Source organism: Nicotiana tabacum, chromosome 1, assembly GCF_000715075.1.
Source record: "Nicotiana tabacum cultivar K326 chromosome 1, ASM71507v2, whole genome shotgun sequence".
Classification (NCBI taxonomy): Eukaryota; Viridiplantae; Streptophyta; class Magnoliopsida; order Solanales; family Solanaceae; genus Nicotiana; species Nicotiana tabacum.
The window spans coordinates 105,579,703-105,593,070 of record NC_134080.1 but is presented as its reverse complement, the minus strand read 5'-3'; the positions used below and the strand labels follow the sequence as shown (position 1 = coordinate 105,593,070).

Below are 13,368 nucleotides of genomic sequence, written 5' to 3'. Positions count from 1 at the left end.
TTTGGGTTTTCAAAAATCATTATTTGTTTTGATTGGGTGTTGTTGTAAATAATTGGGAATATGTTTTGGAGTTTATATCTCAATTTTGAGGGGTTTTGGTGAAGATTTAGACTTGATTTTGGCTGAATTTCAGATTGAAACTCGAAGAAGAAGAAGAAGAAGAAGAAGAAGAAGAAGAAGAAGAAGAAGAAGAAGAAGAAGAAGAAGAATTGCAGCAATTGTAGATAAATTGTAGATAAATTGTAGAAAAAATTTTTGCAGAAGATTTGTAGAAGTTTTAGTCGTTTTTGATTTGTGAAAACAGAAAACAACGCATCTACAATCAGAATACAAATAATCTACAATTTATCTACAAAATATCTACAAACTGGGTACATTGAATTTTAATATCCCAATTCCCATTCAATTATAGCTTAATTGGTATTTTCGACATAATTGTATTTTTTGCAGAAGATTTTGTAGGAGTTTTAGTCGTTTTAGATTTGTGAAAACAGAAAACAATGCATCTACAATCAGAATACAAATAATCTACAATTTATCTACAAAATATCTACAAACTTGGTACATTGAATTTTAATATCCCAATTCCTATTCGATTGTAGCATAATTGGCATTTTCGACGTAATTACGTTTTTTGCAGAAGATTTGTAGAAGTTTTAGTCGTTTTTGATTTGTGAAAACAGAAAACAAAGCATCTACAATCAGAATACAAATAATCTACAATTTATCTACAAAATATCTACAAACTGGGTACATTAAATTTTTATATCCCAATTCCCATCTAATTGTAGCATAATTGTGATTTTTGACATAATTGCGTTTTTTCAGAAGATTTGTAGGAGTTTTAGCCGTTTTTTATTTGTGAAAATAGAAAATAAAGCATCTACAATCAGAATACAAATAATCTATAATTTATCTACAATTTCTGCAATATGTGTTCTTTTTCTTCTTCTTCTTCTTCTTCTTCTTCTTCTTCTTCTTCTTCTTCTTCTTCTTCTTCTTCGAGTTTCAATCTGAAATTCAGTCAAAACCAAGTCTAATCTTCACCAAAACCCCTCAAAATTGAAATATAAACTCCAAACCATTTTTCCGATTATTTTCAACAACACCCAATCCAAACAAATAATAATTTTTGAAAACCCAAATTTGAATTCAAAGCTTTCAAACTTTTTAATGGCTATCAATGGTGGAAAATATCTGGAAGAATATTTACTTCCATAATTGTAGCGCGCCTAAATAGGAATATCTGGAAGAATATGATTTGATCTGATTTACGCAAAATCTTTTTAGAATATTCTGTTCCTCAATTTTAGCTCGACAAATTAGGAATATTCAGCTACTATTAATTAGTATTTAATGATTGGTATAATAACTGTAGAAAAAATGTAGACAGGGCGGATAAATTAGAAACTATGCACATTTTTGGTAATAAAGTTTCATATATGGTATAGGAAAGAAAAAATCTCAAAAAGATAATATGTGTATCACACTGTGTGTCATTTGTATATCACATATGTATCATATGTGTATCAAATCTATATATATATTAAAGCAAGAAAGTTTGCCTTCTCATTTAGCCAAGGGCAAGTTATTAAAAAGTCAAGTGGCAACCTATTAACAAGACATTTGGCAACTTATAATTTCAATTAAAATAAATGTTTTAATATACAAAATTTTCGGCCAAAAAACACTCAATCATCCCAATTTATCGCCTCTTTTCTAGAAAATTCCACTTACCATTATATATGTTTTCAACTAAATAAATTAAAAAACATTGAAAATTACAGAAACATTACATCTTAAACAAAAGAATCATGTTTCATGTTTACTAAAGTTTTTTATCTCTATCTCTTCCTAAAAAAATTCTAAATTCTCATCTTAACTCAATTGTCAACATCACTTGGTCATGGAAGATGAGAAGAAAATTAGCAACAAGAAATAGTGTATGTCTACAAAATCAGAAACGCGCAAAGACCTCCTCAGATCGGAATGGTTATTATCTAAAATGGAGAAATTTCTGCTTGGAAAAGATTCATAATTTCCCAGCAGCAATTACATTTTATCATTTCCAACCAAAATCCAGTTCGAGGTATGTTTGTGCAGATGACTTTCCTCCTTAATTTTAGATATAAACCCTATATTAGTTGCTTGGAATTCAAATTTCTATTTGCCCTTACATTTATGGGCTGAATCACATATTTTTCCGGCTCTTTTTATGAAAATTTCTTTTTCATAAAGTTAATGCACCTAAACACACGTATTTTGTTTCTTATCTATAGCAAGTAAAATGATATGCAAATATATATTATATACTTTACACATATATATAGCAACTGAATTTTTTTATTAAATTACTGCTTAGGGTTTGTCTTCAGTACATATATATATATATATATATATATATATATATATATATATATATATATATATATATATATATATATATATGTTTTACCGAGCATATAATTTTGTACAAATAATTCTTTGATCAAACTTTCTCTAAGGCAAAATATGACGGCAAAAGTTAACTATACCAATGATATATCGAGTAACAAGATGAGTTGGAATTTGACGGTACGATTAGTGAGATTGTGACATGTTCTAGACCACGATAAACCAGACAATCTGTTCTCCCTTAAATTAATTATTCAAGACGAAAAGGTGCATTCCTTTTTAGATGCATTTATTTTTTCCCATATTTCGACTACAATCTCCATCTTCTGATTTGTACTATGGAATTCATCAGGTTCTGCGTGTATTTAATTAACTGCAATTTCAGTTTTTATGATCTAGATTGAAATATATTACTTATTCTAAAATGAAAAGGTGCATTCTTTTTTATTTGTTTATCAGTCAACAAAGTAAAGAAGTGTTCGCCAAGCCTTAAAGTAAATACTTTTTTCTAAAGTAGAAAAGAATTTTTATATACTTGAAATCATTTGTGTTTTTTTTTTTTTGAATTAATTTTTTTCATGGGCAAGAACATTTTTGGATATATTAAACTATAAAATATCTAAGATTAGTGTCATATGAATAGTAATTAACATAAAATATGCATTATGTGTTATTTGGGAAAGGTAGGCCTTCAAATATTATATTTTACTCATTGGTGCTTGATTGTTTAATATAATCTGTGACAACACTCTATAATTGAGAATTTCCCTGATTCAATATTATTTATGAATTGTTTGTTTCTGGGGCGATCAGATCCATGTGACTGTTGGTCAATCTCTTATACGTATGTTCAAACCAAAGATAGAGGAATTGGGTTTGTACTTTATGAAGAACTTTGTGGTTGGACCAAATAATATGAAACTTAAATACACGCAACATAAATTGAAGTTGGCATTTACTCATAAGACGACTGTAGAGGAATTAAATGGTCAGCTTTTTCAGTATGAGTATCTTCGACTTAAGACCTTATGAGTATTTAGTAAATCAACTTGATGTTGATGAAAGTGAACTCTTCGGTAATTATTCCTTTTGCAGTTCTTTTAGTTGAATGTCTTATCAACTTTGTAGTGACTTTAAAAAAAAATATTATAGATGTCATAAGAGAGGTTATGGTGAAGTAAAATCACATAACCAAGGTGATAAGACCAGTACTTTTATGAATGTGGAGCTTGAAGATCATGAGTAAGATTGTATCTATGACTTTACTTTGTTATATATTTTAACAAGATTACTTATCATGTGATTAAGTTGTTATATAATTTATGTAGGAGGAATAATATTTCGGCATTTTTTAGGAGAATTTGTAGACCAAATCTTGCTACATTTGGAGGGATCACCCTATCAGCCAGTTATAGTGGTTATGCAGATGATAAAAGCACACAAATTTCAAGGTATCTCAATTGTCTTGCTGACATGAGAGATTTATTTTATGTTAATTTTTTGGTTCTGAAACTAAAGTTATATATAGGCAGGTATTCTGTGCGTAATACGTGGCATGCTTCAAAGCTCTGGATTAATACGAATCTTCCTCAAGCTGTTGATTTTAAGTCCAGGTTAGTTATTTGAAAAAACGTTTATGTGGATACTAAAAAAATTATTGTTTATAATTAAAACAAATACAACTTTGCGTAAATGCAGATTGGCAAGTGTGAATGAAGCTAACTCTTTCAGGATCAGTCAAATACCTTCTCAGTGTAGTTATTCTGTTTCTGACGTGTTGGCTGCTGGAATTGTAGAAGTTAAAACTATTAGAGAATTGGTCGACTGCATGTAGGTGATTAATCTATTAAACTACTTTAGTATTTAACTTATGTTATGTTGTGTATGTATAACAATGGTGGATCTAAAAATACTATTTTTTTCTCAAATATGCACATATATATTTTTTAGAATCCCTGTTACATAAGTTTATGAGCAATGCACAATCTGAAACTTTGGAGTGTAATCCTAAATGCTTCTGTTGATGTGACATTCCCTTATGCATGTCTGTTTTATTATTTTTATATGTAAAATGATACCAAATCTCATAATCTCATATCAACAAATTAATAAGCTATATAATTGAAATTAATTGAATTTGGATGCTTACTGCTGCTTATTTATTTGGTTTAGAAGATCATCATTTAATGGAATATAATGATAACATACCTCAATCTCAGATTCAAAAATTAATAAGCGATATTAATGGAACTAATTGAATATCTATGCTTATCGCTGCATATCTATTTGATTTTGGACATCATCTTTTAATGGAATATAATGAAATTTTCACAGCTTATGCTCCTTGGCATTTGGATTGATATTCCAACAATTAAATTTGAATTGTTGCGACTGTAGTGAATCTGCAACTTGAAAAATAATGGTTATATTTGGGGTGCAAGAGATGCTCGAAGAAGGTTGATAAAATTGGAAGTAAATTTCACTGCAAGAAATGTGATCGCCTTGATAGTTCTGCCATTCATAGGTTTGATAAGCTTCTCTATTTACTTAAAAAATTAAATAAAACTTAAGTTTAAATTTCTTATTCTAAACGTATCTTTCATGTACAAGCTTCAAGTGCAAGTAATGAATCGCACTGGCTTTATATCTTTGTTGCTTTGGGATCGTGAAGCAATAAAACTCATAGGGAAATCTGCTAATGAGTTAAATCAAAGTTCAGTTGAGGTATGTTTTTTCATTTTAATTGATAATATATTTTTTCAATTAAGTTAAATATGGTATATATGCAAAATTATAGTAAAAATTAACTCGCACCTCCAATACACCCTTATAGTTATAGGAACTGGCCATTTGTTATATCACACAAAATGAAGAGCTCTATTATTTTTTTGATACCATTCCCTTTGCCATTTTTTTGGCACCAACAATCTTTGTAGACAAATGATATTGTTATTATTAAATTAACGTGAATAATGAAACAAAATAAGAAGTATATCATAAAATGACGTAATGCAGTCTACCAGAATGAAAAGTAGGCTAATGATTTAAGGGATGATTTACTAAATGTACTTTTTTTTTGTGTGTTTTAGAACTTCTAACACTAATCTGGTCTTAGACTTCTGGTGCTGTTGATGAGTGTTCTTATCCAGTGAAGTTATATGACATTCTTGACAAAAAAGTCATGTTTAAAGTGACTGTTAAGAGCTCCAACATTAAAGTGCATGTGAAAGTTTATTATGTTGTTAAGATCAGCGAGAACGATAACCTTATACAGAGTATTTAATATAGAGTATAACTTATTTTCGTGTTTATAGTATGTCCAGAGCTGAAACATTGTTTTCCTTCCCATTTTTCAAATATAGAAGGATCTTTCTGATTTTTTACTGCTCTATATGCAGTGGTGACGAGAAGCTCCCCAACTACATGTATATTAGTGTTTCAAGATTTAATTCTTTGTGACGGGATGTTTGACTTCCGTAGTTAGTGAAAAATTTTACTATATGTCTGACCGCAGTCCAGTTGCATGTCTTCTTTATCCAAATCGTGGACATTCTGTACAATTTTCCATGTTCTTTGTTATTGAAGAGGGAAAATCCTATGTTTATAGGTCCGGACATTAAACTTCTGGTGATGTTGGTTTTATCCTGCAATGACAGCCAGCACGAAGTTGAAGACAGTTTTCGACCTGCTAAATCTAGCTTTTTCCTGAGATAAAGCCTTAACTTTAACAGAAATTTGTTATTATATAGTGGTGTCAATGCACTACAAAGTGTGAAACGTGAGAGCCCTTGAGATGAAATACCTGAAGATATTTCTGGTTTGTCAAAGCAAATCAATGACAGAAAAAAATAGGTGAAGGTTTTCCTGACCGCCTCTCCTTTTAGCCCATCGAGAGTCATAGAAGAAAGTTTATTGTTAATTTAAGGTAGATCTCATTATCTACAAATTTTTTTCTTCTTATTATATACCTTTTGGATATACTCTTAGTCTTGATGCTTACCCAGAAAGGTAGGAAGTGTGATATCATGCATGAATGTAGTTGGAGGAGTCCTCCTTTAGAAGATTTAAGGTTGATTAACTCGAGCTTAGTAGTGATGGGATGTAAGGTTCTATGTATAACTGACATTTCTATTTTACGAGGGTGACTTTAGCATCTCATACATTCTGTTTCTCATCTACAACATGATTTTAATAATTTATTTGTCTTTTCTGATTATTTGTAAACTATTTTCTTTTTGTAGGTTTTCATGGCTGATAATGAGATGTTTTCTCCTGCAAGGAATCCTGCCAAGAGAAGTAGAGAAGAGAATGGATCATATGTAGTAGACGTTGATTATAATCTTACATAATTATCAAGTAATAAGGTCAAAAGAGTGATGAAACAGGAGAAAAATCTATGAAATAAGGTTATTTAGACAATCGCATTTGCAAGTAGATTGGTACGCAGGAGAAGTAGTTTAAGTTGTATTTTAATTTGGTTTCTGCCATTTAGAATCATGATTTATAATCTAAAGTTACTTGACTCTTTATGTTATCGACTAGATTGATATTAGAAGAGCTAATGGAAAGTTTTGAAATATCACATTTGAACGTTTATGTTGTTATATCATTCACAGAATGATGAGAAGGGACCTTTTTATGTTATATGTGAGTTAAGTGAATGAATCAAGAGTTAAATAAGTGTCTTTGTGTAGTTAAGGTTTCCGTATCTACTTGTGTTTGTGAAACTTTAAACTTCTTATATCTGTTTTATGTATGAGATATTGATATCACCTCTGTAAAATGAAAAAAAGGAATCAATACTCCATCCTTTATGCCACAACATCCCAGTTTAGGAACCTGGTAAAAAGGTTCTTAAAGTGTACGATTAGAAACTATGTGATTTTTGAGTTTGAGATGGCTACCTTTTAAATTCATCATCCTTGACCATATTTCTTATTTATGTAGTAAATTTACCATACTTAATAGCATTGAATTGAGCAGATGATTAAGAACAATATTATACACTAATATTCAAAAGTATCATCCGCGCATCGCGCGGGTTTTAATACTAGTGTGTATAATATGTATATCTATGTATACCTATGTGTGATATACATGCGTGATACATGTGTCCGCAAAAAAAAAAAAACTCGATTTTAACTACGAATTTTAATGCCAAACCAGTCCAAATCACCTTCAATCTGCTTAAATCTTATATATTGCCGCATCTATATGTTTTCAACAAATTCCAACCATACCCATAGAAACAAATCCTTTTTTGCCTAATTTTTTTAAAATATTGTATATCATTGGTAATGAATTTTGACTCCAAATTATTCTAATTCACCTTCAAATTTATCTATGTGTTTTCAACGAATTGCAACAATACCCGTTGATTTTTTTTTTTTTTTTGCCTATATGTTTTGGGTGTTGTATATCATTGTTACTTTTGTTTTGGCTATTTTTGGTAGCATGACTAAAATGACTAGTTATTGGTAAAGTGTCTTTTACCAGGTACATATCTGTAAGATTCCCCTAAATCTTTAATATTTGCCTGTGTAATAACATAGGCCACAAAAGAAAAGAGATATGAAGAAAAAAAAATCCCACAAGTTACAGGAGAAACATGGCAGAGTGAACATTCTCACCATGTAATTTAAAAACAAAAAAGAATCATGCAGATGGAAGGATGTCCAAAGCAACTTCTTTCAAGGATGGCATTGATTCCTGTTGATGCAGGCAGATGTATGCATTCCCTACTCTTCGCAAAACTTTCCAAGGACCAGGGTAGCACCTGTTTTTCAAGAGACAGCGAAAGTATCATTTCAAAGAAAAGCAGCAAAACACATGTGACAACAAAGTACCTAACAAATAGTGGAAAAATAAAGTTCACCAAAGACATTACCTAAAAAGGACTCCTCCATTTCGTCCTTTAAAATTGTGAATATAATATACTGTTTCCATCTTAGGGAAAAGAGTCTTGGAAAGTGCAACCAGCTTTGGATAGAAGAATGACGGATAATCTTATTCTTGTCAAAGATAGCATGAAATACAGTAACTTAACATGGAACAATTGTTAAGAAGGTCTCTTTTCTTCTCTGTAATTCTCTAAAAAGCGACAAAATACTTAATAAGATGTCCATCCTATTTCCAGTGCAACAAGTTACTTTTATTCTTTCATCAGAAAGAATATAACAAATTCAAGAGCATAAGTATGAGTGAGTTTCTAACAATAGTTGTTAAATTCAAATAAGAATTATATATCTTAATCACAACAAGTACTGGGATAAATATATTTGTTACCAGAAATAAAATGAAATCAGATAGAACTATCAAAATTTGTGGTAAGAAGGATACAACCAGATCTTATTCGATCAAGCTCTCCATTGAATATAATCAGTTTCCTGGAAGTGTTCGACACTGCTGCTTTGTATAGCTCTTCCACGACAAGCATCTCTATATTGCAGAAATAAATGCTGTCATTATAAAATTTCTATTAAATCGATCACTTGATATACACAAAGGTGCAAGAGTTGATGTTACCATTGACGTTAAAATATGGATAGGCAACTATAAAGAGTTCATCTTCTGGCTTGACGCGGTCAGCCATCTTGACCTTTTCGGTGAAACCGAAATCCTCGAAAAAAGAAGGCTTTGTCAAATAATCCAACTTGAAAGATGCTCCTCCGAAAATTGATTGTCTTGCAAATTTCACCTCATTAGCCTCTGGGAAAAACTGAAATGTTTAATGCAAGTTTGACAGATCGCACCTGGTAGAGTAAAAGAGCTTAATGGGAAAAGAGGTGATCACAAACATTAACAGGAAAGTATTGCTGCAAAAATACAAAATTGTTACCATAATGAGGTAACAAATATAGGAATGAGGAGAAATTAACAAAAGAACAAAACAAAACAAAAACTAACTCCAGAATTAAAGTCTAGCTGACTTGGGATTTTACAAATGATTAAGAACTATAAATATGAAAAAAATACAATTTTGCAGCCAATTTCAGAGAAGCAGATGACATACCATCAAGGATAGATTCCTAGCAGGCATGGAAGTAAACTAGGAAAAGAGAAAAAAGAAGAAAAAGGCAAAGCGGTGAGCAACTACTGATTGAAAAGCTTTAGAGAGGAGCGTCAGGTTTTCAAATACGTGGAGCGCAAACTTCAACAAACAGAACCAGGGCAAGAACTATATAGCCACTCTTGAAGAAAGGCAGCAACTACATAGTTAAGGTCCCTCAGCAAGACCACTGAGGTTGGCATCCATGTCATAGGTTATACATTGAAATTACACTAGATGAAGACCACGAACAACCTAGTAGCACAGCCGAGGAAAGAAAGATAGCATTGGACACAATCTAATTTGGTTTCTTAGTAGTAAATTAGTGTTTCTACCAGCAAGCCCACTCAATACATAATGGAGAGAGTGCGTAGATTGAGTATCGTCTCAACTAAAACAAAGAGAATACAACAGCAAAGAACCAAAAGAAGAGGACAAAAAAGAGGAAACTGTGAGCATTACCACTTGTTTTAAGATTAAGAAGATGAAACTCTTACGGGGCAATACACTAAGAGGAAAAAGAATCCAGAAGCACCATTTGTGTAGCATTACTAAGAAAGATCTTCAGCTTCTTGTCCTAGTCGTAATGACAGCTTACATGAGAAACAAGAAATCAAGGTCACATGGATAGGCATAATTTATGTTAGATTAAGGTAGATTGATGCTTCTATAGAAAGAAATGAGACAGCAATAATTAACAACCTCCAAACTCATGCATGAAGACAAGAGAGATACACTCTGCAAATGGCCAAATTTTGGTTTATTTTGTATAAAGCAGAGAATTAAGCTCACACTCTTATGCAGTACACTCCAACAGTTTATGATTAAGCAACAGTTTTCCCTCACTAATTTCCTGAGTAGTTCTTTTACGGTTAAGATTGTTATTCTTTATTCTCCAAATATATCCATTGCCATGTGATTGGTTCCCCCAAGGAAACATAGTGTTCAAATTGTAGAATTCTATCATGATAGGACATTGACATTTTTCTTTAAGTGTAATAAGCCAAATGCAAAGAGCAATAACCAGCTAGCGAGATTTTTCGAGACTCACAATATATAATTTGGAAAAGATAAAGATTGATAAAGGTGTGAAACTTAGGACATTGACATTTTTCTTTAAGTGTAAGCTAGAGAGATTTTTCGAGACTCACAATATATAATTTGGAAATGATAAAGATTGATAAAGGTGTGAAACTATAAAATTCATCAAATCCAGAGACTTACAATTCTGGTCCTTGTGGCTTTCTCTGGTATAACCAAGAGATCACAGAACTCACGTATTAGTTGCATACTCCCAGTCATTTCTGTTCCACCCTCACCATCACCTGCTAATGATAAACACCAGAGTAAATTCACCAGATATGAATGGGAAATCAGTGAGAAGTGTAGATTATACCGATCTTCACATGCCCAAACCAAGAGAAAGTACCAAAAAAAGGAGGACAATTAGGGATAACCTGGCACAGAACCCAATCCAGCAGTTGGAAATTCAATTTCCTGGTTCAAGAAAGTTGTTGCTCTTTAAGTCCAGAGGAAGTATGGATACCATATTTTCTTTAAAGTGTTGTCACTTGAGGACATACATGGAAAATTGACTGACCATAAGTTGTCTGTTATCCTTCAATGCCAATTCAGATGCTTCTTTAGCCTGTTTATCATGAAATTTTGGTATTATGATTGAACAACAGCAGAACAGACTTAAGAAAGTAAAGTGAATAAACTGAGTACGCAATGAGCAACACAATACGCACTATCCAAATTGGATGCATGAAAAGGAAAAGTTAAAATAGAAAAAAATCAGGGTGGTAATATACATATGGAAAAACCAAAAAAAAATATCATGTAATGGACATGAACAGATAACGTAATAACTTACGCCTTGAGGCAGCTGAAGAACCAACGACAACAATAACATACCCATGATTTGGAGCATATAAAATTAATATTCAAATATAATACACAGGTTGAGTAAGTGCTTTCATAATCAATTAATCAATAGTGGAGTGTGCTTATGTTTTCTAGTGAGTGTTTAATTATGTCTTCACTTATCATCTACAATGAGTGTTTAACTATGCTTTCCTTATCATCTACATTCTGATTTTAAGCCCCAAAGGGGACAGATTTGGCAGTTGGTAAGAGCCACATAAAAAATTTCAGCTGCATATTTACAAATATAAATTTTGAAAATCTTGAGAGGTGAAAAAGCTTAACAGATACATAGTCTACTAGATATATAGTAATCAGACACGATCTGCAAGTAATGAGGTTACATGGGCACAAGTAAATCATAATAGTTAGTTCAACGAGACCAGATCATTGTTAGGCGAGTGATACCAATTAGTCACAATCTTCTAAGCTCACTACAAATGCCTCTCTTTTTTCAAGTCAGGATTGAATTCCCACTTCTGAAGGTGATCAAAGTGATATAACAGAAACCAAGGGGGACATTATACTTTTATCAAGAGAAAAACTAGCAACAAGTATAAATGATGTCGGTATATGATCTACTTAAGATTTAGTATGGAATAAAAATCATTCGTAGTAACTTTACCAAGGAGTCACATTATACTAATTCACCTTATTCTCGTCACCGTATGTTATCTATTTTTACTAATAAAAAAAATTCATAATTCATCCTCCTATATTTTCTGTGTACTAAAACGATCCTTCAGTTACTTGAACTCAACTCAAAGACTCTCAAATAACGGCTTCAAAAACTCATATATGTGTGTAGGCCTTCTATTAGTTATTAGCATTTAAGTTAACCATCCTTCACATGTGAAAGAGTATATGTTCCTAAGATTTCTGGAATGAAGCATACTTGTTGAAGTAATTCAGTGTAGTCCCTCGGGAACGGCACATCAAATCCAATTGAAGTAGCTTTATCCCCGCCCGAACAACTGATAGCAAATTCAAGATTTCTCACATTTCTCTTCACTTGACACCTTATCCAATTGAAATCCTACACCATATTCCACAAAATCAATCGAAAACAGCAATAAAATTTGTGAAGCAAGTCAAGCAACTAAGCAAGTGAAAAATGCGCGGTATTTTAAAACCCTAGAACTCAGTTGCGTAAATCAACATTTTATTGGCAACCAAAAGAGCTGCGGAAGATAATTTCTCTTACCTGCGGAGTTAGAGGGGAAGGGACTGAAACGGTTGGGAAAGTGGATAACCACATTTTGAATTCCAACCACAAGGAGAGAGGCTGAGAAGAGTTTAAACTGTACTCTTTCCTTTATAAACCAGAAAATATTTTTTAAGGTAGATATATCGTTAGTGTGTACGTATTATTTTTCACAATCAGTGTGCTTTTTTGGAGTTTTTGACCAATATTGTCTCGTATCTTTGAGGTAGGTCTATTTTGGTCCTTCAAATATAATCCTGAGCATACTTAAAGTGGAGCACCTTTAGCCTCACTGACAGAATGTGTTTAAAAACTAACGGTGTTAACCAACTCTGATTCATGAACCAAATCTCCTGCTCTGAAGCAAAACGTTTCCTCTCCTTTTATTGGATAACGCAAATTATTATTTTAATTCCTCATTTTTAGATAATGTTGTAGGCATATAAATTATATTAGAATTAAATCCAATATCTGGACTATATTTTAAATTCAAGATATATTGGTCTAAATAAATATTATGGGCTAATATAATTGAATTAAATGTATAAGTCCAATATAAATGGATTAAATAAATAAGACTTAATCCATTGGGCTAGCCATTTAATTGGGCTAAAGTGATGAGCCCACTTCATTAAGCCCAAGATGTCATCTTCCCGGAGGCCCAGTTTGGTGCCACGCGTCAAATGACGTGGCACGCCAAGTCAAACAGAAGAGCCAATAGAATTGTGCCACGTGTCAAAATGACAAGGCATTGCTAAATCAAATTAAATGGCTAATGAAGCCGCGCCACATTTGC

The 13,368-nt window shown here is 32.0% G+C and overlaps 2 protein-coding genes across 5 annotated transcripts; one reads left to right on the top strand and one right to left on the bottom strand.

The window, feature by feature from the left end:
• Positions 1 to 1,798: 1,798 nt before the first annotated feature.
• On the top strand, positions 1,799 to 7,040 carry LOC107821229 (uncharacterized). 2 transcript variants are annotated; one of them, XM_075254750.1, is made up of 5 exons: positions 1,799 to 2,089; positions 3,750 to 3,845; positions 3,923 to 4,007; positions 4,093 to 4,224; positions 6,636 to 7,040. In XM_075254750.1, exons 2-5 carry the CDS (start codon positions 3,815 to 3,817, stop codon positions 6,715 to 6,717), a joined length of 330 nt encoding a protein of 109 aa, XP_075110851.1. In that variant the 5' UTR covers positions 1,799 to 2,089; positions 3,750 to 3,814; the 3' UTR covers positions 6,718 to 7,040. The 2 variants fall into 2 exon arrangements, with proteins under 2 accessions (XP_075110851.1, XP_075110819.1); XM_075254718.1 differs by having other exon boundaries at positions 3,723 to 3,845.
• A 797-nt stretch (positions 7,041 to 7,837) lies between these two features.
• Positions 7,838 to 12,697, bottom strand: LOC107821228 (protein LPA3-like). Of its 3 annotated transcripts, none has more exons than XM_075252643.1 (9): positions 12,573 to 12,697; positions 12,264 to 12,404; positions 11,043 to 11,090; positions 10,900 to 10,939; positions 10,667 to 10,767; positions 8,920 to 9,112; positions 8,734 to 8,832; positions 8,282 to 8,434; positions 7,838 to 8,170 (listed from the first exon to the last, which is right to left on the bottom strand). In XM_075252643.1, exons 1-9 carry the CDS (start codon positions 12,624 to 12,626, stop codon positions 8,133 to 8,135), a joined length of 867 nt encoding a protein of 288 aa, XP_075108744.1. In that variant the 5' UTR covers positions 12,627 to 12,697; the 3' UTR covers positions 7,838 to 8,132. The 3 variants fall into 3 exon arrangements, with proteins under 3 accessions (XP_075108744.1, XP_016503136.1, XP_075108742.1); XM_016647650.2 differs by having other exon boundaries at positions 8,282 to 8,399; XM_075252641.1 differs by having other exon boundaries at positions 8,282 to 8,399; positions 8,920 to 9,100.
• Positions 12,698 to 13,368: the final 671 nt, after the last annotated feature.

Excerpts from the sequence above, each read along its gene's own strand:
- LOC107821229 (XM_075254750.1), top strand. The coding sequence starts at position 3,815 with ATGCAGATGATAAAAGCACACAAATTTCAAG. Across the intron at positions 3,846-3,922 it reads AAAAGCACACAAATTTCAAG|GCAGGTATTCTGTGCGTAAT; the intron begins GTATCTCAATTG and ends AGTTATATATAG. Across the intron at positions 4,008-4,092 it reads GCTGTTGATTTTAAGTCCAG|ATTGGCAAGTGTGAATGAAG; the intron begins GTTAGTTATTTG and ends GCGTAAATGCAG.
- LOC107821228 (XM_016647650.2), bottom strand. The coding sequence starts at position 12,626 with ATGTGGTTATCCACTTTCCCAACCGTTTCAGTCCCTTCCCCTCTAACT. Across the intron at positions 11,091-12,263 it reads ACACTGAATTACTTCAACAA|GCTAAAGAAGCATCTGAATT; the intron begins GTATGCTTCATT and ends CATGATAAACAG. Across the intron at positions 8,833-8,919 it reads TCCATATTTTAACGTCAATG|AGATGCTTGTCGTGGAAGAG; the intron begins GTAACATCAACT and ends TCTGCAATATAG.